At 46.6% G+C, this 25,786-nt stretch overlaps 1 protein-coding gene across 1 annotated transcript in view; it reads right to left on the minus strand.

Moving 5' to 3' along the window:
* Positions 1-16,046, minus strand: part of LOC142295927 (calpain-13-like) — a 50,921-nt gene extending 34,875 nt beyond the window's left edge. Inside the window, exons 1-4 of the mRNA XM_075339053.1 lie at positions 15,867-16,046; positions 8,659-8,728; positions 4,663-4,781; positions 744-877 (exon numbers count right to left, since the gene is read on the minus strand). Coding sequence (XP_075195168.1) covers positions 744-877; positions 4,663-4,781; positions 8,659-8,728; positions 15,867-16,046 — 503 coding nt within the window. The remainder of the gene's footprint in view (positions 1-743; positions 878-4,662; positions 4,782-8,658; positions 8,729-15,866) is intronic.
* Between the last annotated feature and the right edge of the window lie 9,740 nt (positions 16,047-25,786).

Below are 25,786 nucleotides of genomic sequence, written 5' to 3' on the forward strand. Positions count from 1 at the left end.
AGAGGAAGCAACCGAGTGGGGAAATAGGAGAGGGGACACAGGACAGGAGGGACGACCAGGGGATGGAACACAAACAAGGGCACGGGGGCACAGGAACAGACAGATCAGGATATCATTCACAGGACCAGCAATCACAGGCAAAGCAGTGCTAAGCTTATAGCCGGCGCTGGTTCACTTGAAATGTCAGCTTTTAAGGCATCCAGGGTCCGGAAGTGAGGCCCGAATGAAGGCTCCGCCCCCTAGCCATGTGGACGGGTAGGCAAACCATGACAGTTTCCCTTCCCCTCCCTTTCGCCATTTGCTTGGTACTTCCTCGTATCTAGCGTGACAATATCCTTGCAAAGCTCTTCTCATCTAGAAGTATTGTGAGTGTGACGCCTGATGATGACACATGGAGCACCAGCCAGTCTGTAATATGGATTTGTAGGCACTCTACGTTCCACTGTACATGTTGCGTGCTTGAAGCCTTACATGAAGCCAAGTCATTAACATGGATTCCCCCCAGCATTGATCAAGAAGACCCAGGTACAACTCTCAGTAAAAATGTTGTGGTCATTATTTCAATGCTACATAATACATTTATGGACCCGCAGAGCCTCGAGGACTCGGTAGTTCTTTGAGAAACCCTCGAGAACCCTCAGTTGGCCAAAGAAACCATCAAGTGACTTCACATCATGTGTGACAATGGATTTTATTCATAAAGGCCCTTCAATTATCAGGGATTTGAGAAGATGAATAATTACTTTGCATAAGCTTTCTCCAGAAGGCACGGCCAGAACTCATTTTCGCAGGATGGCTGCACAGACAAATAATTATCATCTAGGAATGGCAGCCGGTCATCTATCACAACATCCATCCACTCTCCAAGGTGCCAAAACTGGAAAACAAAAACAGAAGATCAATAAACACCTTCTGGATGTCTAAGCAAAGTCTGAAAAGTGGTCATAATATTTTGGGGCAAAAAATAGTAAAACTTAGAGCTGTTATTATTGTTTTTTGTAACATTGAATGACAACTGCCCTAACCAGTAATATAACATCCAGAGGGGGCACACGAATAACAATGTGCCTGTTTATATTGTCAGATCTCTGATGTTTCTGCCTTTGACGTACTAGACTTGGATGACAAATAGAGGCAGCTGTAATGGTGACTGTGCTTGGTTCTACTCCATTCCTTTTTCTAATTTTTGTAAATGTGACTTTTCTCTCTATAACTGTGTTGAAAGGGCGGGATCTTCCTTCTGTGGAGCTGGAGAGGTGCGCTGTGTGCTCTTGCCAATCGGATGCTCACTCTCCCCTCTCATAGCTTGAATCTAAGGCTGATTGACTGCAGCTTCATCCCCCTCCTCTCCCCTTATTGTCCTCAGTTACTTCCCCCAGATATTTTGGGTTGCTTCCTTCCATCTATCATTCCTGTAAATGTGACTTTTCTCTCTATAACTGTGTTGAAAGGGTGGGATCTTCCTGCTGTGGAGCTCAAGAGGTGCGCTGTGTCCTCTTGCCAAATGGATGCTCCCTCTCACCTCTCATGGCAGAAAGTCTAAGGCTATGTAAATGCAGCTTCATCCCCCTCCTCTCCCCTCCATCTATACTCATTATCCTCAATTACTTCCCCCAGTTATTTTGGTTGTTGCATTCCTTCTCAATCATTTCTGTAAATGTGACTTTTCTAACTATAACTGTGCTAAAAGGGTGGGATATTCATGCTGTGGAGCTGGAGAGGTGCGCTGTGTGCTTTTGCCAATCGGATGCTCCCTCTACCCTCTCATAGCAGGGAGTCTTAAGCGGGGGAACACGCTGCGACATCGCTAGCATCGGCTAGCGATGTCGAGCGCGATAGTACCCGCCCCCGTCGTATGTGCGATATTGTGTGATCGCTGCTGTAGCGAACATTATCGCTACGGCAGTGTCACACGCACATACCTGCTCTGCCGGCAACCCGCCTCTTTTCTAAGGGGGCGGTTCGTGCGGCGTCACAGCGACGTCACACGGCAGGCGTCCAATAGAAGCGGAGGGGCGGAGATGAGCGGGACGTAAACATCCCGCCCACCTCCTTCCTTCCGCATTGCCGGTGGAGGCAGGTAAGGAGATGTTTGTCGCTCCTGCGGCTTCATACACAGCGATGAGTGCTGCCGCAGGAACGAGGAACAACATCGCTAACAAAAAGAAAAAGATTTTTTGTTTCAGGACGACCTCTCCGCGGCAAACGATTTTGACCGCTTTTGCGATCGTTTAAGGTTGCTCATAAGTGTCACACACTGCGATATCGTTAATGATGCCGGATGTGCGTCACAAACAACGTGACCTCGACGATAATTCATTAACGATATCGTAGCGTGTAAAGCCCGCTATAGGCTAAGTAAATGCAGCTGCATCCCCCTCCTGACCCATCCATCTCTTTTTATTCTTGATTTTAGTTATTGTCATTTTTGTGACTGAAAAGCTTTTTGAGTATTTATAGGCAGGGATAGAAAAATTAAGTGTTAGTAAACTGATTCCAGCATATGAAATCTTAAACTACTTTATGAACTATAATGTACATTTTTGTCATACGTCACCAAAAAGCTGAGCTTGCATCATATGCTGCAAATGTCGGCTGTGTTATACACCCAGCATCTGCCGCTAGCATCAGCTAGTTGGAAATCAACCAAATTACACAATGCACTATTAGGGAATGTGAGAACAGGTTGTAATTTGTAGTATACAGGAAGAAAAAGAGCAAAATAGTAACAATGCAGTGACATGACAATCTGCAGAACTAATAATATGCTAAATAATTGCAAATCACATTTATGTATGAGATGGCCAAGATGAAACTGAAGGTCATCTCATGCAAAGCTGTAGTGGGTGGTGTGATATGAAGCCTAAATTCAAAAGTGCAAAAAATTGTTACCCTAAAGGCTACTTTACACACTGCGATATCGGTCCCGATATCGCTAGTGTGCGTACCCGCCCCCATCTGTTGCGCGACACGGGCAAATCGCTGCCCGTGCCGCACAACATCGCCCAGAGCCGTCACACATACTTACCTGTCCGGCGACGTCGCTGTGACCGGCGAACCGCCTCCTTTCTAAGGGGGCGGTCCGTGCGGCGTCACAGCGACGTCACTGAACCGCCGCCCAATCGCAGCGGAGGGGCGGAGATGAGCGGGACGTAACATCCCGCCCACCTCCTTCCTTCTGCATAGCGGCCGGGAGGCAGGTAGGGAGACGTTCCTCGCTCCTGCGGCGTCACACGCAGCGATGTGTGATGCCGCAGGAACGAGGAACAACCTCGTTACTGCTGAAGTAACGATAATTGGGAATGGACCCCTGTGTCGCCGATTAGCGATTTTTCACTGTTTTGCAACGATGCAAAATCGCTAATCGATGTCACACGCAACGGCATCGCTAATGCGGCCGGATGTGCGTCACGAATTCCGTGACCCCAACGACTCCGCATTAGCGATGTCGTAGCGTGTAAAGCCCGCTTTAGGCTATGTTCACACACTGCGTTTTTTACCTGCGTTTTTGGTCCGTTTTTGCTGCAGAAATTTCTTGAGAAATTCTTGTAACCTTTCTGCAGACATTCCCCAGCAAAACCTATGGCAAAAAAAATTAGCTGTGCGCACACTGCGTTTTTTTCTTAAGAAAATTCTTTCAGTAGATTTTCTTAAGAAAAAGAATGAGCATGTCACTTCTTTTCTGCAGCTAACTGCGTTTTTTGCCATATATAATTGGCACAATAATGCAGGGAGCAACCAGCGGTAAAAACGCACAAAAAAACGCACCGAAAACGCGGCAAAAACGCAGGTGCGTTTTTGGTGCGTTTTTTTAACGCAGGTGCACTAATCCTTCACTCTTAAGAAATTTCTTAAGAAAAATCATTTTTCTAGTGTGAACATAGCCTTATGTGCCCACGGGGAAAGTGTCCTGCGGATATATCCGCACGACATTCCGCAGGAGCTCCCAGGAAATAGCACCACAACTTTTGTCTCTTTCCATGCTGCGGAATGTCCTGAGGATATGGTACAGGCATTCTGCATTGAGGATACAGTACCATGGCTTCGGCACTGCATCCTCAATGCAGAACAAGTGCTGCCGTGATCGGGGAAGTTTATACTTACCTCCATCATGCAGCACCTCGCTTTCCGGCGGCCGGGTCACTGTCAGGCAGCGTCTGGTTTCACTGTGCTGGAAGTGGGCGGGCCTGAACTAGCTCCGGCTGTCACATGACCGGAGCTCGTGCAGGCTCCGCCCACCTCTTCCTTCCTGTACCTGGATCCACCGCGCTGCCGCTACACCAGACGGAGAAAGTGACACGGGTCTCTATCAAGGCAGGTAAGTATATGGGACCCTGCGGAGAAATCCACTACAATAATTGACATGCTGCAGATTTTTCCGCACAGAAATCCGCACGATTTCCGCTCCGGAAAAATCCGCAGCGTGGGCACAGCATTTCCCAAATGCCATAGAAATGGCTGGGGAGTAGCTGTGCTGCAGATTTCCGGAAAATCCGCGGCTTTTCTGCGAAAAATCCGCGGCAAAATCCGCGCATTTTCCGCAGCGTGGGCACATAGCCTTATGCTCCTCAGTGTGTGTAATATTTTAGCCTGTCTGAACATTTTTGGAATTCATTTGTATCCCCTGGAAATAAAAAAAACATACAATCCATGGGATCTTACTCTAAAGTGGAAGATTCCAGCATAGTGTTTCCCGAATCCTTGGTTGTCAGGAATGATTCTTTCCAGTGCTTCATGTTGCAAGGTAACGGATCCAATAGCAGATAACACCCAGCAATTACCTGTGAAATACACGGTTAGTAATCTGGTTACTCATCCTTATCAGACCCAGTGGAGTCACCAGGGCACATAGGTATGAAGCACATTAATATCTAAAGATCAGAGCGTGTTCATCTAATATATAAAGCTGTGTGTGTGTGTGTGTGTCCATGTGTGTGTGTCCGTGTGTGTGTGTGTGTCCATGTGTGTGTGTCCGTGTGTGTGTGTGTGTGTGTGTGTCCGTGTGTGTGTGTGTGTCCATGTGTGTGTGTCCGTGTGTGTGTGTGTGTCCGTGTGTGTGTGTGTGTCCGTGTGTGTGTGTGTGTGTGTCCGTGTGTGTCCGTTTGTGTGTGTGTGTGTGTCCGTGTGTGTGTGTGTCCGTGTGTGTGTGTGTGTGTGTCCGTGTGTGTCCGTGTGTGTGTGTGTGTCCGTGTGTGCGTGTGTGTGTGTGTGTCCGTGTGTCCGTGTGTGTGTGTCCGTGTGTGTGTGTCCGGGATTGGCATCTGCACCGTCGCATTTACAATCACGAAATTTTGCACACTCACACGTCTGGACCCCGAGAGCATCATAGGCTATTTTCTGAGGCGAAATTTTAACCCAGCGTGTTCCAATTTACCAATCAATTTTGCCCCTATCTATATAATGGGGGAAAAAGTGAAACGAAAAGTGTATCTGCACCGTCGCATTTACAATCACAAAATTTTGCACAGACACCTCATGTGACCCAGGGAACGTCGTAGACTATGTTTTGACAGGAAAATTTAACCCCACGCTTTACAGTTACTCTCCAAAACACATGCCTTCATTAAAGTAAATGGAGCCTGGAACTACAGGTTATTAGTAGGACCTGTGAGTGGTTGCTATAGGAACAAAAGACATTCATAGTATAAGAAGCTTATATGTGAGGTAATAAGATGTCGGTGGGGAGACGGATAGAGAGAGACAGAGAGAGACAGACAGAGAGAGACAGACAGAGACAGACAGGGAAAGAGACAGAGAGATAGAGACAGACAGGGAAAGAGACAGACAGAGACAAACGGTGAAACAGACACGGAGACAGACGGTGAAAAAGACAGACAGAGACAGACGGGGAAAGAGACAGCCGGGGAAAGAGACGGCCGGGGAAAGAGACAGACCTGGAAAGAGACAGATGGGGAAAGAGAAAGACAGACATGCAGACAGGGAAGGAGGAGACAGCCAGAGAGACAGACAAAGATAGATGGGGAAAGACACAGACCTTGATAGAGACAAACGGGGACAGAGACAGAGAAATAGAGACAGACAAAGATAAGCAGACATGGAAAGAGACAGACAGGAAAAGACACAGACAAAGAGACGGGGAGTCAGACCTGGAAAGAGACAGATGGGGAAAGAAACAAAGAGACAGAGACAGGCAGACGAGGAAAGAGGCAGACGAGGAAAGAGGCAGACGAGGAAAGAGGCAGACGAGGAAAGAGGCAGACGAGGAAAGAGGCAGCCCTGGAAAGAGACAGACGGAGCACATTCCTTGGCCAATTTAGTTAAATCTGTGTGGAATATCTGTGGTGTTGAAATATATGTTATCAAATGCTACTATTAGCTTAGTTTTTGCCTTTTAATAATTACATTTATATCTATTTGTTTTGTGGTTTTTGTGTGCAGAATAAATTTTTGTTAATACATTCTATTGTCTTAACAGCAGTTATTAACCCGGGCGAAGCCGAGTAGTACAGCTAGTATTTAAAATAAAGAGTCAAGTGTCACCAAGGGGAACACTCAGGATTTTCCAGTAGGTTCAGACTCTGGCAAAATAATGGGCTCCAAGTGCAAATGTGAACAAAGCTAAACATTTTAAAACTAACATTACCAACCAATCAAGCATCACCCCCATCATTCCCAAAACACTGACATCTCCACCTTCTTTTATGGTCCTGCTGTACTAGAGCTAAACCTAAGCAGGGGCAGGAGGAACATGTGCACCCAATTCTGGGTTGTAGTGCAAGGAGGTGCTGGGCACGTGTGTCCTGCCCTGAAGATGTCAATCATGGCCACCCGCAACAAGACAATGATGTAGTATTGAATTTAATAAGGTGTTAATGCTTATTGTATGTATGTGGCCATCTAGTGGCCAGTCATAGATATTGCTCCATGGCAAGGTTTCAGAGGTCGCCTAGTGATAGAGGCGGTGAGAAAGTGGACAGTTAAGAATAGTGAGAGCAGTTAGATTCAATATAATTTTGGAGAGACAAAATACATGGAGTTGGAAAGAGAGAAAAGTTAAAACAAGTTGTGTGCAGGCCAGCCGAATACTGGAGGGCCAGAGACTGGGTGGTTGTGGACAGGCCCAAAACCAGTGTTAGAGACTCAGCGCAGAACAGGAGAGCAGAGTTCCCCTACCCCAGAGGTCGCAACTATTTCCAGTGGTGCTAGTCCAATAGCAAAGAACTGACCAGGTCGGCATGGAGAAGCCCAGTAGACAAGGTCAGAAACTGTTAGTAGGAACGGGACCCAAGGGTCGAAGCCGACCATGGCTGTGCAGCACTCCATCACTTTACTGAGTGGAACCGGGGTGTCAGATACTAAGGGAGAGGACAGTGGAAAAGCAGCAGTAGTACCAGGAACCATGGACCAGCCTGTGGTAGAAGTGTGCTTTGTGTTCAGCACCTACAATGTTCAAGTGTTGTACCTGTGTCGCCCGGGGACCAGGGGTACTCAGATCCGGGCCACAGAGTCACTTCTGCGGGTATCACGGTGGCGTGACCCGGTCTGTGATCCCAGGCTCCACAGTAAAAGGGGTATTTGGGTGTTGGGATATTGTCCGTGACGCCACCCACGGTTGTGGTGATGTGTAGCACCACCGCTGCTCAATACGGGGATCCCGGGGATGGTGAAGCGGAGCAGCTAGGTGTTGTGTTGCCCCTCCGTGGGTAGGGGTTGGTGATCCCGGGGCCCGGTGATGGGATAAGCAGGGAGTAGGGCGCAGTACTGCAGTGCGGTGCCCGAGGGCACGGGTGTACTCACAAGAAAGTCACACGGAGTCACTGGTGAACTAAGAATTGCCGGTGTCCGCGGCCTCCGGTACGGGGGTGTTAGGGTCCCACACACGGTGCAGCAGCCCTTGTTGTTCCTTCCCTGCAGCAAAGTGTCTTTTTCTCCTCTCTCTTCCTCTTTCTCCTCAGCCGGGAACGGGGAATCCTCTCCCCTGTAGTGATCCGGGTACCCAGGTACCGAGGGGCCACCGCCCGGCTCCGGCTACCTGTTCTGGCCCCTTCCTCACTACGGCCTGCCCCGGCCCTTTTGGAGAACGCTTCACTCCCAGCCTGGGAGCTAACTCCAGACCTCTGTCCTGTCTGCCCTCCACACACTCTCTGCTCCAGCCCCTCCCCTCTCCTCTGCTTTTCCCTTACACTGGGGGCTGTGCTTGTCTGGCTGCACCGGTGTGAGATCAGATTACCAAGGAGGATTAACTCTTTCTGTGACAACCTGGCTGTGCCAGGGCGTCACATACCCACAGTAATGATGTGAATGAAATCACGTGCATAACTTTCAGTAAAAGACTGTTGAATGAGAACAATGCATCCGTGCCCTTTAATCCTCGGCGGTAGACTCCTGGTTCGAAAGTGGGCCTGAATAGAAGTATGGCTTGCACTCACAAAGTCCACAAAACCCACCAGGAACCCCGCCACCCACAACCATCCTTTCCCCCATGTCCTGTGGAGGGAACTAGGGAGTAGGCCAAGAAGAGGGAGTGGTTGCAGAGGAAGTCCCTTGCCCGCAACCATATTTGGGCCCAGACCGCGCCCCTGGCCTCGCTTCTTCATCAGGGGGGCAGTCTGCCTTGGCCAGAGAATTTACATAAAGGACTTGGTTTTCAAAACACAATTGTGCACCCAGTTAGCTGCTTTGAGAAACCATTCTTACCCAGTCTCCTTTGCACAATGTCAAAGGGGCTAAACCCATCCACAGTGAAGCGCGGCTCCTTGCATATATCCTGCATGAAAGAACAAAAAATATAACTAAATCCAGCTCCTAAAAAGAATGACCTTCAAGTCTTAAGATAAAAATAGATAAAGATCCACATAAACGTCTGCCTTCAAACAGACCATACACTGAATGTAATACTGTGATCCTCCTAGTGGAGTCTGCAGCTACAGCAATATAGTGTGATCCTCCTAGTGGAGTCTGCAGCTACAGTAATATTGTGATCCTCCTAGTGGAGTCTGCAGCTACAGTAATACTGTGATCCTCCTAGTGGAGTCTGCAGCTACAGTAATACTGTGATCCTCCTAGTGGAGTCTGCAGCTACAGTAATACTGTGATCCTCCTAGTGGAGTCTGCAGCTATAGTAATATTGTGATCCTCCTAGTGGAGTCTGCAGCTACAGTAATACTGTGATCCTCCTAGTGGAATCTGCAGCTACAGTAATACTGTGATCCTCCTAGTGGAGTCTGCAGCTACAGTAATACTGTGATCCTCCTAGTGGAGTCTGCAGCTACAGCAATACTGTGATCCTCCTAGTGGAGTCTGCAGCTACAGTAATACTGTGATCCTCCTAGTGGAGTCTGCAGCTACAGTAATACTGTGATCCTCCTAGTGGAGTCTGCAGCTACAGTAATACTGTAATCCTCCTAGTGGAGTCTGCAGCTACAGCAATACTGTAATCCTCCTAGTGGAGTCTGCAGCTATAGTAATACTGTGATCCTCCTAGTGGTGTCTGCAGCTATAGTAATACTGTAATCCTCCTAGTGGAGTCTGCAGCTACAGCAATACTGTGATCCTCCTAGTGGAGTCTGCAGCTATAGTAATACTGTGATCCTCCTAGTGGTGTCTGCAGCTATAGTAATACTGTGATCCTCCTAGTGGAGTCTGCAGCTACAGTAATACTGTGATCCTCCTAGTGGAGTCTGCAGCTACAGTAATACTGTGATCCTCCTAGTGGAGTCTGCAGCTACAGTAATACTGTGATCCTCCTAGTGGAGTCTGCAGCTACAGTAATACTGTAATCCTCCTAGTGGAGTCTGCAGCTACAGTAATACTGTAATCCTCCTAGTGGAGTCTGCAGCTATAGTAATACTGTGATCCTCCTAGTGGTGTCTGCAGCTATAGTAATACTGTAATCCTCCTAGTGGAGTCTGCAGCTACAGCAATACTGTGATCCTCCTAGTGGAGTCTGCAGCTATAGTAATACTGTGATCCTCCTAGTGGTGTCTGCAGCTATAGTAATACTGTGATCCTCCTAGTGGAGTCTGCAGCTATAGTAATACTGTGATCCTCCTAGTGGAGTCTGCAGCTACAGTAATACTGTGATCCTCCTAGTGGAGTCTGCAGCTACAGCAATACTGTGATCCTCCTAGTGGAGTCTGCAGCTACAGTAATACTGTAATCCTCCTAGTGGAGTCTGCAGCTACAGTAATACTGTAATCCTCCTAGTGGAGTCTGCAGCTATAGTAATACTGTGATCCTCCTAGTGGAGTCTGCAGCTACAGCAATACTGTGATCCTCCTAGTGGAGTCTGCAGCTACAGTAATACTGTGATCCTCCTAGTGGAGTCTGCAGCTACAGTAATACTGTGATCCTCCTAGTGGAGTCTGCAGCTACAGTAATACTGTAATCCTCCTAGTGGAGTCTGCAGCTACAGTAATACTGTAATCCTCCTAGTGGAGTCTGCAGCTATAGTAATACTGTGATCCTCCTAGTGGTGTCTGCAGCTATAGTAATACTGTAATCCTCCTAGTGGAGTCTGCAGCTACAGCAATACTGTGATCCTCCTAGTGGAGTCTGCAGCTATAGTAATACTGTGATCCTCCTAGTGGTGTCTGCAGCTATAGTAATACTGTGATCCTCCTAGTGGAGTCTGCAGCTATAGTAATACTGTGATCCTCCTAGTGGTGTCTGCAGCTATAGTAATACTGTGATCCTCCTAGTGGAGTCTGCAGCTACAGTAATACTGTGATCTTCCTAGTGGAGTCTGCAGCTATAGTAATACTGTGATCCTCCTAGTGGAGTCTGCAGCTACAGTAATACTGTGATCCTCCTAGTGGAGTCTGCAGCTACAGCAATACTGTGATCCTCCTAGTGGAGTCTGCAGCTATAGTAATACTGTGATCCTCCTAGTGGAGTCTGCAGCTACAGTAATACTGTGATCCTCCTAGTGGAGTCTGCAGCTACAGTAATACTGTGATCCTCCTAGTGGAGTCTGCAGCTATAGTAATATTGTGATCCTCCTAGTGGAATCTGCAGCTACAGCAATACTGTGATCCTCCTAGTGGAGTCTGCAGCTTCAGTAATACTGTGATCCTCCTAGTGGAGTCTGCAGCTACGGTAATACTGTAATCCTCCTAGTGGAGTCTGCAGCTATAGTAATATTGTGGTCCTTCTAGTGGAATCTGCAGCTATAGTAATACTATGATCCTCCTAGTGGAGTCTGCAGCTACAGTAATACTGTGATCCTCCTAGTGGAGTCTGCAGCTATAGTAATATTGTGGTCCTTCTAGTGGAGTCTGCAGCTACAGTAATATTGTGATCCTCCTAGTGGAGTCTGTAGCTACAGCTATATACTGTGATCCTCCTAGTGGAGTCTGCAGCTACAGCAATACTATGATCCTCCTAGTGGAGTCTGCAGCTACGGTAATACTGTAATCCTCCTAGTGGAGTCTGCAGCTATAGTAATATTGTGGTCCTTCTAGTGGAGTCTGCAGCTACAGTAATACTGTAATCCTCCTAGTGGAGTCTGCAGCTACAGTAATACTGTAATCCTCCTAGTGGAGTCTGCAGCTACAGTAATAATGTGATCCTCCTAGTGGAGTCTGCAGCTACAGTAATAATGTGATCCTCCTAGTGGAGTCTGCAGCTATAGTAATAATGTGATCCTCCTAGTGGAGTCTGCAGCTACAGTAATGCTGTGATCCTCCTAGTGGAGTCTGCAGCTACAGTAATATTGTGATCCTCCTAGTGGAGTCTGCAGCTACAGTAATACTGTGATCCTCCTAGTGGAGTCTGCAGCTACAGTAATACTGTGATCCTCCTAGTGGAGTCTGCAGCTATAGTAATACTGTGATCCTCCTAGTGGAGTCTGCAGCTACAGTAATACTGTAATCCTCCTAGTGGAGTCTGCAGCTATAGTAATATTGTGGTCCTTCTAGTGGAGTCTGCAGCTACAGTAATACTGTAATCCTCCTAGTGGAGTCTGCAGCTACAGTAATACTGTAATCCTCCTAGTGGAGTCTGCAGCTACAGTAATAATGTGATCCTCCTAGTGGAGTCTGCAGCTACAGTAATAATGTGATCCTCCTAGTGGAGTCTGCAGCTATAGTAATAATGTGATCCTCCTAGTGGAGTCTGCAGCTACAGTAATACTGTGATCCTCCTAGTGGAGTCTGCAGCTACAGTAATATTGTGATCCTCCTAGTGGAGTCTGCAGCTACAGTAATACTGTGATCCTCCTAGTGGAGTCTGCAGCTACAGTAATACTGTGATCCTCCTAGTGGAGTCTGCAGCTACAGCAATACTGTGATCCTCCTAGTGGAGTCTGCAGCTACAGTAATACTGTGATCCTCCTAGTGGAGACTGCAGCTACAGTAATACTGTGATCCTCCTAGTGGAGTCTGCAGCTACAGCAATACTGTGATCCTCCTAGTGGAGTCTGCAGCTACAGTAATACTGTGATCCTCCTAGTGGAGTCTGCAGCTACAGCAATACTGTGATCCTCCTAGTGGAGTCTGCAGCTACAGTAATACTGTGATCCTCCTAGTGGAGACTGCAGCTACAGTAATACTGTGATCCTCCTAGTGGAGTCTGCAGCTACAGCAATACTGTGATTCTCCTAGTGGAGACTGCAGCTACAGTAATACTGTGATCCTCCTAGTGGAGACTGCAGCTACAGTAATACTGTGATTCTCCTAGTGGAGACTGCAGCTACAGTAATACTGTGATCCTCCTAGTGGAGTCTGCAGCTACAGTAATACTGTGATCCTCCTAGTGGAGTCTGCAGCTACAGTAATACTGTGATTCTCCTAGTGGAGACTGCAGCTACAGTAATACTGTGATTCTCCTAGTGGAGTCTGCAGCTACAGTAATACTGTGATTCTCCTAGTGGAGACTGCAGCTACAGTAATACTGTGATCCTCCTAGTGGAGTCTGCAGCTACAGTAATACTGTGATCCTCCTAGTGGAGACTGCAGCTACAGTAATACTGTGATCCTCCTAGTGGAGTCTGCAGCTACAGTAATACTGTGATCCTCCTAGTGGAGTCTGCAGCTTCAGTAATACTGTGATCCTCCTAGTGGAGTCTGCAGCTACAGTAATACTGTGATCCTCCTAGTGGAGTCTGCAGCTACAGTAATACTGTGATCCTCCTAGTGGAGTCTGCAGCTACAGCAATACTGTGATCCTCCTAGTGGAGTCTGCAGCTACAGCAATATAGTGTGATCCTCCTAGTGGAGTCTGCAGCTACGGTAATACTGTGATCCTCCTAGTGGAGTCTGCAGCTACAGTAATACTGTGATCCTCCTAGTGGAGACTGCAGCTACAGCAATACTGTGATCCTCCTAGTGGAGTCTGCAGCTACAGCAATATAGTGTGATCCTCCTAGTGGAGTCTGCAGCTACGGTAATACTGTGATCCTCCTAGTGGAGTCTGCAGCTACAGCAATACTGTGATCCTCCTAGTGGAGTCTGCAGCTACAGTAATACTGTGATCCTCCTAGTGGAGACTGCAGCTACAGTAATACTGTGATCCTCCTAGTGGAGTCTGCAGCTACAGTAATACTGTGATCCTCCTAGTGGAGTCTGCAGCTACAGCAATACTGTGATCCTCCTAGTGGAGTCTGCAGCTACAGTAATACTGTGATCCTCCTAGTGGAGACTGCAGCTACAGTAATACTGTGATCCTCCTAGTGGAGTCTGCAGCTACAGCAATACTGTGATCCTCCTAGTGGAGTCTGCAGCTTCAGTAATACTGTGATCCTCCTAGTGGAGTCTGCAGCTACAGTAATACTGTGATCCTCCTAGTGGAGTCTGCAGCTACAGTAATACTGTGATCCTCCTAGTGGAGTCTGCAGCTACAGCAATACTGTGATCCTCCTAGTGGAGTCTGCAGCTACAGCAATATAGTGTGATCCTCCTAGTGGAGTCTGCAGCTACGGTAATACTGTGATCCTCCTAGTGGAGTCTGCAGCTACAGTAATACTGTGATCCTCCTAGTGGAGTCTGCAGCTACAGTAATACTGTGATCCTCCTAGTGGAGACTGCAGCTACAGTAATACTGTGATCCTCCTAGTGGAGTCTGCAGCTACAGTAATACTGTGATCCTCCTAGTGGAGTCTGCAGCTACAGCAATACTGTGATCCTCCTAGTGGAGTCTGCAGCTACAGTAATACTGTGATCCTCCTAGTGGAGACTGCAGCTACAGTAATACTGTGATCCTCCTAGTGGAGTCTGCAGCTACAGCAATACTGTGATCCTCCTAGTGGAGTCTGCAGCTTCAGTAATACTGTGATCCTCCTAGTGGAGTCTGCAGCTACAGTAATACTGTGATCCTCCTAGTGGAGTCTGCAGCTACAGTAATACTGTGATCCTCCTAGTGGAGTCTGCAGCTACAGCAATACTGTGATCCTCCTAGTGGAGTCTGCAGCTACAGCAATATAGTGTGATCCTCCTAGTGGAGTCTGCAGCTACGGTAATACTGTGATCCTCCTAGTGGAGTCTGCAGCTACAGTAATACTGTGATCCTCCTAGTGGAGTCTGCAGCTACAGCAATACTGTGATCCTCCTAGTGGAGTCTGCAGCTACAGTAATACTGTGATCCTCCTAGTGGAGACTGCAGCTACAGTAATACTGTGATCCTCCTAGTGGAGTCTGCAGCTACAGTAATACTGTGATCCTCCTAGTGGAGTCTGCAGCTTCAGTAATACTGTGATCCTCTTAGTGCAGTCTGCAGCTACAGTAATACTGTGATCCTCCTAGTGGAGTCTGCAGCTACAGTAATACTGTGATCCTCCTAGTGGAGTCTGCAGCTACAGTAATACTGTGATCCTCCTAGTGGAGTCTGCAGCTTCAGTAATACTGTGATCCTCCTAGTGGAGTCTGCAGCTACAGCAATACTGTGATCCTCCTAGTGGAGTCTGCAGCTACAGTAATACTGTGATCCTCCTAGTGGAGTCTGCAGCTACAGTAATACTGTGATCCTCCTAGTGGAGTCTGCAGCTACAGCAATACTGTGATCCTCCTAGTGGAGTCTGCAGCTACAGTAATACTTTGATCCTCCTAGTGGAGTCTGCAGCTACAGTAATACTGTGATCCTCCTAGTGGAGTCTGCAGCTACAGTAATACTGTGATCCTCCTAGTGGAGTCCGCAGCTACAGCAATACTGTGATCCTCCTAGTGGAGTCTGCAGCTTCAGTAATACTGTGATCCTCCTAGTGGAGTCTGCAGCTACAGTAATACTTTGATCCTCCTAGTGGAGTCTGCAGCTACAGTAATACTGTGATCCTCCTAGTGGAGTCTGCAGCTACAGCAATACTGTGATCCTCCTAGTGGAGTCTGCAGCTACAGCAATACTGTGATCCTCCTAGTGGAGTCTGCAGCTTCAGTAATACTGTGATCCTCCTAGTGGAGTCTGCAGCTACATAGAATTTTTGCAAAAACAAAGTATTAAAACCTTTAAATGTGTTTATATGTATTTATATAAGAACTTTTACTAATAAACTTTTTTTTTCTTAATTGCCCCTTGTCAGGTACCAGTATCAGTCTTGGTCTTGATGGCTCAACTTTAGACAAGTGGCGACACAAAAAATTGTGTAGAGGGAATAATAACCTGCCACCATATAATTGGAGATCTTTATGAAAAAAATGTAGATCTGTCTAGAAAGATATTTAAGCTTTAGAGAACCTTTAACAATCATTTCCAGACTACATAAACTGCATAAAGAGCATTATACTTCATATTGAGTACATCGCTCTCACTGTATGGATCTCCTTTTACAAAATTAGGCTCCTCCAGAGCTGCATTCAGAATTCTGCTCTGAGTTTTAGATTTCTCAGTAATCCCTGCTCTTTCAGTTTTTGTATTCCTTAGTCATAGTGATCAGATCTTTAAAATCAGTACCTTACAGTATAACACACATTACTAACCTTAGGTCTCTTCCATACTATTTTGCTAGTATCAACCACATTCTTCAGGCGTGATCCAATACTGTTCATGTTTGCAGAGAAATACTCATCTGTAAACAGGGTCTTCTTCTTTAGGTGAAACTCTTTTAAGTTTTCAAAGTCCTGATTGTGAAATTTCCATGGATTTGCCAGAGAGCCCATTAGGTTCATGCGTCTTTCTTCCATCGGGTTATTGCATTTTTTGAGGGTCATATTTAGTCTGAAAAAAGGAGTAATACAGGTATATATATATATATATATATATATATATATATATATATATATATATATATATATATATATATTATTAGTATTATTATTATTATTATTATTAATAAACATCATCTACCTTTACAGATAATATGTATATTTTTCCTGGAGTGCACCTTTAATAAGAAGTAGATAACACATTCTACAGTTTACTTGATTCTGTCTGTCTTCAGCCACCACTAGGAGGAGCTGAAGAGCATAATGAAGACAGATTGCTGAATAATGGACTAATTATGAAGCCACGGGGCTAACAGAGGCTAGCTATCAGTACTAGCCGATCAGTGTGAGACTGGATTCACACACAGTGATCTGATCCATTTTGTGGTATTTACATTGAAATGTTTACCTGCATTTTTAAAAAATGCTGGAACCCAATGTTTCATTATGGTCTATGCCAAATTGTGGTGAAGACTAAATGTATTTTTATGGCATTTAGGTGCCATTTTTAGGCTTTTGGCTGTGAGTATTGTGTTTTCTGAGCAGTTTCTTAAAGGCTTAAACTGTCGAGCAAAAGGGTAACAATGTTTTGCACTTTTGACCTCTAGGCTCCATATCTCACCATCCTCTACAGCTTTGAGTGTGAGACGACCTTTATTTTATAGACAATCATTTTGGCTATCGTATACATAAATGTGACTTGCAGTTATGTAGCATAAGATTAGTTATGCAGATTCATGTCCTGTCACTGCATTGTTACTGTTTTGTTCACAAAAATCTAAATTTACATTTTTACTATTTTGTTAGTATTTTATAAATCCACCTTTGGCTTTCCCCCCCTCTGAATCCTTTTGTGCATGTTCTTCATCAGATTCAATCATGTATCCACTGAAAATCTGATCCCAGGTCTCTTCTCCACGTTCCCAGTGTTGATGTATACTGGTTAGGTCTCTTCTCCATGTTCCCAGTGTTGATGTATACTGGTCAGGTCTCTTCTCCACGTTCCCAGTGTTGGTGTATACTGGTCAGGTCTCTTCTCCACATTCCCAGTGTTGGTGTATACTGGTCAGGTCTCTTCTCCATGTTCCCAGTGTTGATGTATACTGGTCAGGTCTCTTCTCCACGTTCCCAGTGTTGGTGTATACTGGTCAGGTCTCTTCTCCATGTTCCCAGTGTTGGTGTATACTGGTCAGGTCTCTTCTCCATGTTCCCAGTGTTGGTGTATACTGGTTAGGTCTCTTCTCCATGTTCCCAGTGTTGGTGTATACTGGTCAGGTCTCTTCTCCACGTTCCCAGTGTTGGTGTATACTGGTCAGGTCTCTTCTCCATGTTCCCAGTGTTGGTGTATACTGGTCAGGTCTCTTCTCCACATTCCCAGTGTTGGTGTATACTGGTCAGGTCTCTTCTCCACATTCCCAGTGTTGGTGTATACTGGTCAGGTCTCTTCTCCACGTTCCCAGTGTTGGTGTATACTGGTCAGGTCTCTTCTCCATGTTCCCATTGTTGGTGTATACTGGTCAGGTCTCTTCTCCATGTTCCCAGTGTTGGTGTATACTGGTCAGGTCTCTTCTCCATGTTCCCAGTGTTGGTGTATACTGGTCAGGTCTCCACATTCCCAGTGTTGGTGCATACTGGTCAGGTCTCTTCTCCACGTTCCCAGTGTTGGTGTATACTGGTCAGGTCTCTTCTCCACGTTCCCAGTGTTGGTGAATACTGGTCAGGTCTCTTCTCCATGTTCCCAGTGTTGGTGTATACTGGTCAGGTCTCTTCTCCACGTTCCCAGTGTTGGTTTATACTGGTCAGGCCTCTTCTACACGTTCCCAGTGTTGGTGTATACTGGTCAGGTCTCTTCTCCATGTTCCCAGTGTTGGTGAATACTGGTCAGGTCTCTTCTCCACGTTCCCAGTGTTGGTGTATACTGGTCAGGCCTCTTCTCCATGTTCCCAGTGTTGGTGTATACTGGTCTGGTCTCTTTTCCATGTTCCCAGTGTTGGTGTATACTGGTCAGGTCTCTTCTCCACGTTCCCAGTGTTGGTGTATACTGGTCAGGCCTCTTCTACACGTTCCCAGTATTGGTGTATGTGACGGGGTGTACAGCAGAGCAAGGAGAGACAACAGGCCGAGGAACGATCCAACAGGTTTATTCACAAGAACACTGGAACAGCACACGATAAGTCCACGTAAAACAGATTCGGGGGCCCTTCCCGACAATCCTCGGACCGGATTACAAAGCAATCGTCCTTACAGTAGTCCAAAGAGTTCCACACAATCCCACGGGCCGCCACACAGGCCTAGCTCCGTCCGTGTCCACAGCCACACAGGCTGGAGCTCCTGCTCCCTTCAAGTTTCAGCTCACTCTGAAGTTACAAAAAGGGAAAATGCATTGTCTGTGCTCCTTGACCAGCCCACCATGTTCAGGGGGTGGGGGTCACACATCCTATCATCAATGGTTTGGTCCATCACAGGGCTCCGATATGTCTGCCAGCCACAGTAGATGAAGGGATCCCCTGCTGTGCAGAACAATGACTATTCCTTCACTGGCCAATTCAATTACAGATTAGATACACAACTCTGGATAGAAGAGGACAGGCTATTTACATAATCACATTAGATGCCAAGACTACAATTGTATGAGAGAGACACATTGAGATCAGTAGCTCCCCCAAGGAAATACATGAATTACAACTAATACAACCAGGGAAATATGCATATCATGACATAGTATCACAGCATATACAGTGAGAGGGTAAATTACATCTTCACAATCCCTCCCCCTCCCAACTTGTGTACGTACTAGGGACCTCTACAGGTCACTGGTTAAGTACACACAGGCAGAGCGTTACTTACATGTGGCTTCATGCAGCCACGAATTGGCATCGTAGCTCTCCCACATCATTGCCCAGGAGAACAGCTGCAGGCAGACCACCCATCACCCCAACCACACATCGCCTGACCCCAAAACCAAAGTTCAGATCCACAGTGGCTGTGGGAATAGTCCTCCATTGTCCACCAGCCAGTTCAATGACAATCCCAGGTCCTCTATGGATTGCCTCAGGCCGAACCACTCGGGGACCAGCCAGTGTGAGGAAAGCACCCGAGTCACAAAATCCAACAAGTCTCTGTCCATCCAGCACAACCTCCTGCAAGTGCTTACCTCGATGAGCAGAAGTCGTCATAACTGCAGGTCGCACCCCGTAAACTCCTGGTGGTGCAACATGGGCTGAGTCACTAGGCCAGTCCTCACATAGCGGTGCCACATCTTCCTCCATGGCGCTGGGCTGTAAATAATTAACAATCCTATTGGGCGCAGGATCAGTCCTCATTTGAACAGCTGGGCAGGAGACTTGCCGATGCCCTGGCTGTCCACATTGATAGCATCTGAGCTGGGTCTCCCTCCATCCAAGGCGTCCTCTTGGGTAAGGGGTAGGGGAACTTGGAGGCCGACTCCCACCTGAAGGTGCTGTAGGGGTTTGAGGATGATTCCTGCATGGGCTGGCTGGGCATGAGGCCTGCAAATGCCCGGGATGCCTACAAACATAACACCTGTGCTCTGTTACTTCCTCTCCCCGGCGTATTCCAGAAAGTGCAGTAGAAGCAACTGAAGGCACATTAACACGGGTATCAACATGTGGTGGCTTAGAGGAACGGGGAACAATGGGGACAGAATAACTGGGGGCATCCGGTGTTGTGGAGCTGTTAGGCGTCTCTCCATCCTCCAACAGAACCCTCCACTGAGGCTTGATGGTGAGAGCCTCATCAGCGAGAGCAGCAGCTTCCTCCACTGTCGCTGGTTTTCTCTCACGCACCCATTCCCGGATCTCAGCGGGGCACTGGGCAAAGAATTGTTCTTTTAGGATGACCTGCAGGAAGGTCTCCCAAGATAAGGCCTCTTCTGCCTCCAGCCAGCGATTACATATTTGTTTGAGTCTATGAGCATATATCTTAAAAGACACTTCCCCATCACAGGCTAAAGCACGGAACTGAGTCCTGTAAGTGTCTGGGGTCACAGCATAATGTTCTAGAATAGTCTGTTTAATATCCGCATACTCACAGTTCCACCGAGGGTCCATAGCTCTATAGGCTTCAGCAGCTCCCCCCTCTAGGAGCCCAACCAGATGCCGGACACGCTCCCTGTCCGGGACTTCCATTAATCGACACTGATGCTCAAAGTCCTGGAAGAAGCCCTCAATGTCGCCTGCAGCCTCATTAAACGGCTTAAAGTCTTTGCGGGACACCCTGGGAAGTTCCCTCATGATGGGTGCTGGGGTTACAGTCTGTCTGGAACCTCTCGCGGCTTCCACAGCGAGCTGCTTATCCAGCAATGCCATCTCCTCCATCCTGCGCTCCTTCTCTTCAGCTCCACGCATGGCCTCCCTCTTATCTTCTATGGTGGCCTCATCTCCAAGCAGTGCCATCTTTTCCTTGTACCACACAACCCATTGACTTTTTTGGGTATTCACCTCCGGCTCCCGTCTTTGCTCCGTTTGCTGTGAGGATCCTTCCTCCACGTCATTTTGCGAGCAGACTCCTTCTAGCGCCTCAATCAGCTGCTCCTTGGAGAGTCCTTTGAAACGAACTCCTACTTCACGGGCCTTTGATTGCAGGCTCCCCAAAGTCCAGGTCTTGTACTCTGCAGTGTTGGTTCCTGATGTTGAGCCATTGTCCTCCATTCCTTCTGCTCTGATCCCAGCGCTGCCAACCAGTTTGTGACGGGGTGTACAGCAGAGCAAGGAGAGACAACAGGCCGAGGAACGATCCAACAGGTTTATTCACAAGAACACTGGAACAGCACACGATAAGTCCACGTAAAACAGATTCGGGGGCCCTTCCCGACAATCCTCGGACCGGATTACAAAGCAATCGTCCTTACAGTAGTCCAAAGAGTTCCACACAATCCCACGGGCCGCCACACAGGCCTAGCTCCGTCCGTGTCCACAGCCACACAGGCTGGAGCTCCTGCTCCCTTCAAGTTTCAGCTCACTCTGAAGTTACAAAAAGGGAAAATGCATTGTCTGTGCTCCTTGACCAGCCCACCATGTTCAGGGGGTGGGGGTCACACATCCTATCATCAATGGTTTGGTCCATCACAGGGCTCCGATATGTCTGCCAGCCACAGTAGATGAAGGGATCCCCTGCTGTGCAGAACAATGACTATTCCTTCACTGGCCAATTCAATTACAGATTAGATACACAACTCTGGATAGAAGAGGACAGGCTATTTACATAATCACATTAGATGCCAAGACTACAATTGTATGAGAGAGACACATTGAGATCAGTAGCTCCCCCAAGGAAATACATGAATTACAACTAATACAACCAGGGAAATATGCATATCATGACATAGTATCACAGCATATACAGTGAGAGGGTAAATTACATCTTCACAGTGTATACTGGTCTGGTCTCTTCTCCATGTTCCCAGTGTTGGTGTATACTGGTCTGGTCTCTTCTCCATGTTCCCAGTGTTGGTGTATACTGGTCAGGTCTCTTCTCCACGTTCACAGTGTTGGTGTATACTGGTCAGGCCTCTTCTACACGTTCCCAGTGTTGGTGTATACTGGTCAGGTCTCTTCTCCACGTTCCCACTGTTGGTGTATACTGGTCAGGTCTTTTCTCCATGTTCCCAGTGTTGGTGTATACTGGTCAGGTCTCTTACACATTCCCAGTGTTGGTGTATACTGGTCAGGTCTCTTCTCCACATTCCCAGTGTTGGTGTATACTGGTCAGGTCTCTTCTCTATGTTCCCAGTGTTGGTGTATACTGGTCAGGCCTCTTCTCCACGTTCCCAGTGTTGGTGTATACTGGTCAGGTCTCTTCTCCATGTTCCCAGTGTTGGTGTATACTGGTCAGGTCTCTTCTCCATGTTCCCAGTGTTGGTGGATACTGGTCAGGTCTCCACATTCCCAGTGTTGGTGTTTACTGGTCAGGTCTCTTCTCCACGTTCCCAGTGTTGGTGTATACTGGTCAGGTCTCTTCTCCACGTTCCCAGTGTTGGTGTATACTGGTCAGGTCTCTTCTCCACGTTCCCAGTGTTTGTGTATACTGGTCAGGTCTCTTCTCCATGTTCCCAGTGTTGGTGTATACTGGTCAGGTCTCTTCTCCATGTTCCCAGTGTTGGTGTTTACTGGTCAGGTCTCTTCTCCACGTTCCCAGTGTTGGTGTATACTGGTCAGGCCTCTTCTACACGTTCCCAGTGTTGGTGTATACTGGTCAGGTCTCCTCTCCATGTTCCCAGTGTTGGTGTATACTGGTCAGGCCTCTTCTACACGTTTCCAGTGTTGGTGTATACTGGTCTGGTCTCTTCTTCATGTTCCCAGTGTTGGTGTATACTGGTTTGGTTTCTTCTCCACGTTCCCAGTGTTGGTGTATACTGGTCAGGTCTCTTCTATACGTTCCCAGTGTTGGTGTATACTGGTTGTCTCTTGGGGGATGTATACAGCTTATTCTTCACCCACAAATGTTGGATTGGGTTGAGGTCTGGGGACTGTGGGGACAATCAAGCTCATCTACTTCATTGTCATTGAACTATTTCTTCCCCAATCTCGCCGTATGCTTCGGGTCATTGTCCTGCTGGAACACTATCTCGTCCTTCTCATACCCATAATATTTGAGTGTATGAAGTAACTTATCTTGTAGGATCCTCACATATATCTCAGCATTGAGACCACCATCCATCCTGGTCAAGTATCCAATGCCTTTGGCTGTGAAAAAAATCCATATCATCAAACTTCCTTCACTTGACAGTTCCTTCAATTTCTCGATCCGTTCACCCTTCTTTCCCTTGTTTCTTCCAGACCCATTTGTCACCATCAGAGCCGTCTATTGACTTTCATTTCATGTCTCCAAATCACTCGTTTCCAATCTTCCACTTCTTGTACTTTTTTACAAACTCCAGCCACCGCGTCTTACAATGATATTGGAGTTGAGGCGTCTTCACCTCTTTTCGGGCCACCATTCCAGACTTGTGTAACGTGCGTCGCTTGGTGCTTTCATGGACGTCTGTGATCTCACTATTATGGAGCACGAGCCGCCTCCACTGCCGGGTGTCACCAGAACTGATAGACCTTGTGATGAGCGACTTGTTGTCTCTGATATTTTGTCTGGACGTCCATCTGTGTTATGTGGGATCATCAGACCATGTCCTGTAGGGTCAGACACGGCCATTACACAGTACATAGAAGGGGCACATGTATTAGATTATCTCAGCACAGGAACATTATTTTTAAACACATCCAATTGTGGAACTTATCATTCCAAGATCTATTGATTAAAATGAACTTTTCTTTTTTTTATTTTATTTTATTTTCATTTTTTTCATGGGAAAACCCCTTTAACGGTATGTGCACACAACATCTTTTTCAGGCAGATTCTGCCTGGAATCCGCTAACAAAAGTGTTGCAAAACCACTGGAAAAAAATTAACATAGTGTGCAGTAATGTAAAAATCACACGTTAAGAGTTTTTTCACTTATTTTAACCTCTTCAAGGTAAGAAAACTGTGAGGGGATTAAAAGAAGCAGCATGGTCCTTCTTCATGTGGTTTCCGGTAGGTATCCACACATATAGTATAAACTATAGAGAAAAATTATATTGAGAGAAGAGCCAATTGAAATACGACAGAAAAACCGCCCGCGAGTCCATTCCAGTAAGAGACCGTCAGCTTTTTCCTGAAAAGGCTTCACCTAGGACAACCTTATCTGAACATACTCTGCCTTTTTGAGATGAAACTAATGGGGATGGGTTAGCTTTGGAATGGGAGAATGGGGATTACTGGGGGATATTGTATTTTTTATTTAACCAGTAATGAATTTTTTTTAATACTGATCTCAATTTTTAAATATAAAAAATAATGAATAATAATCAAATAATTTATAATAAATAATAATTTAAAAATTAATAATAATTATAATTAATACATAAAAAGTAAAATAAATAAAAATAAAATAAATAAAAATAAAATAAATAAAATAATCACACAATAGTAATAATAATAAATATAATTTACTAAATATATAAATTAGCTGCTGAAGATCCAAATATTTAGATATTCATAGATACTCCTGCAAACAACCGTGTTGAGTAATAACAACTATAGTAACGATAATACCAAAACAGTAAAGTTAAAAATTAGTAATAGGACACCAAATACAAAAATCAAGGTTACACCTTTGTAAATCTATTTGCCATAGAGACTTGTAAGATATTGTGCTACCAATACATAAAATGCAAGGTGCCTTTAAGAATGGCTTTTTCTATACTCAGAAGTCTCAGGGATTCTATCAGTGTCTGCCTTATACCAAAAGAATGCAACCCCCCCTCCCCCATAAAATGCAAAGTACAAATATAAAAGAAAAATAAATAAGTGCCATGGAGAATGCAATCCTATTAAATATCATATACATAGCTACATACAGCTCACTGCTTCTCGTCCTTCTGCTCTTTCCTTCTATGAAATATCCCGTTTTCTGAGGCTTCTCTGTAAGATGCGAGCAGTTAAATACATGATCTCACTGTACATATCATGTAAAACAAAGGACACTTGACGGAACAAGTTACAGCACATGACGGAGCGTGCGGCGTGTCCATGTGAAGTGATGTTACTGAATTAATACAAACATGATAGATACCTGGAAGGAAGGAGGAAAGAAAGATTCCAGGCGGGAAGTGGCAGGTAGCATGGAGTGCGGCATATGTATCAATAATGATCAATTCTTAGGGGATAATGTGTGATCAATGGAAATTATAAAGTCCATTTTTTTGGAGTATTTTCTCTGCCAGTTGATTTTATCAATTTAATTTAAAATATAAGTAAAATTATATCATTTAATGTTGCACACTGCATGCTCAATTTGGTACAAGCTCAAAAGTTTTTTTCCAGAGGAAAGGACCTCCCAGTGTGCCGCCTCGTGGAAGCAGCCGAGCTGCTCGGATCCGGGTTCGCTGTGGCTCGAGGGTCTCTGGACCCGGGGGCCGTGCGGTCACTCAAATGAAAGGGGATATTTACAGGGGATTTGATGTATAGTTCGTGACGCCACCCGTGGTGTACGGTAATTTGGAAGTACCGCCGCTGCCTTTGGGAGTACCCGGGGTGATGAAGTGGGGCAGCAAGGTGTCGTAGCCCTCCACGGGTAGAGGGAATGCTCCGGGACTCGGTGTGGGGTGGTGATGGTGCCATGGGATGCAGGGGTCACTTTCGTACTCACTCAGTTCACAAGCAGACGCTGACAACCGGGTAAACCAATTCTCTAAGTACCGCTGCCGCTAAGGGGAGCTCATCCGTGTCCCGTCCCCTATGGTGTTGCCTGGTGATCCGTGACCTGCCTCCTGGCACTAAGTTTAATTTTAACTTGATGGCCCGGTAGTATGGAACTTGCTGGGTCCCACTCCCCACTGTGGCTAAGTATGGGAGCCTCAGGGCTCCCGCTTGGGATTTCCTGGACTGTTTTGGGTTGGAAAGTCCTATCCCCCTCGTTGCGCTAGTGCCCCGATTCTGGAGCGGGTGGGAACAGATCATAAAGGCTTTGTTCTCCTCAAGTGAATTGTCGGGTTGCCTGTAGCTACTCCCCGACCTAGGGTCCGTGTACCCCGTTGTGTCTTCGGTCCCGGACCGGTGACAGTGCTAGGCTGCCGGCTGTCCTCCTCGACAGGTCCAGACACCTCGCCGCAATCCCCTGCGACCGGGGGTCCAACACC

Source organism: Anomaloglossus baeobatrachus, chromosome 3 (genome assembly GCF_048569485.1).
Source record: "Anomaloglossus baeobatrachus isolate aAnoBae1 chromosome 3, aAnoBae1.hap1, whole genome shotgun sequence".
Taxonomy (NCBI): Eukaryota; Metazoa; Chordata; class Amphibia; order Anura; family Aromobatidae; genus Anomaloglossus; species Anomaloglossus baeobatrachus.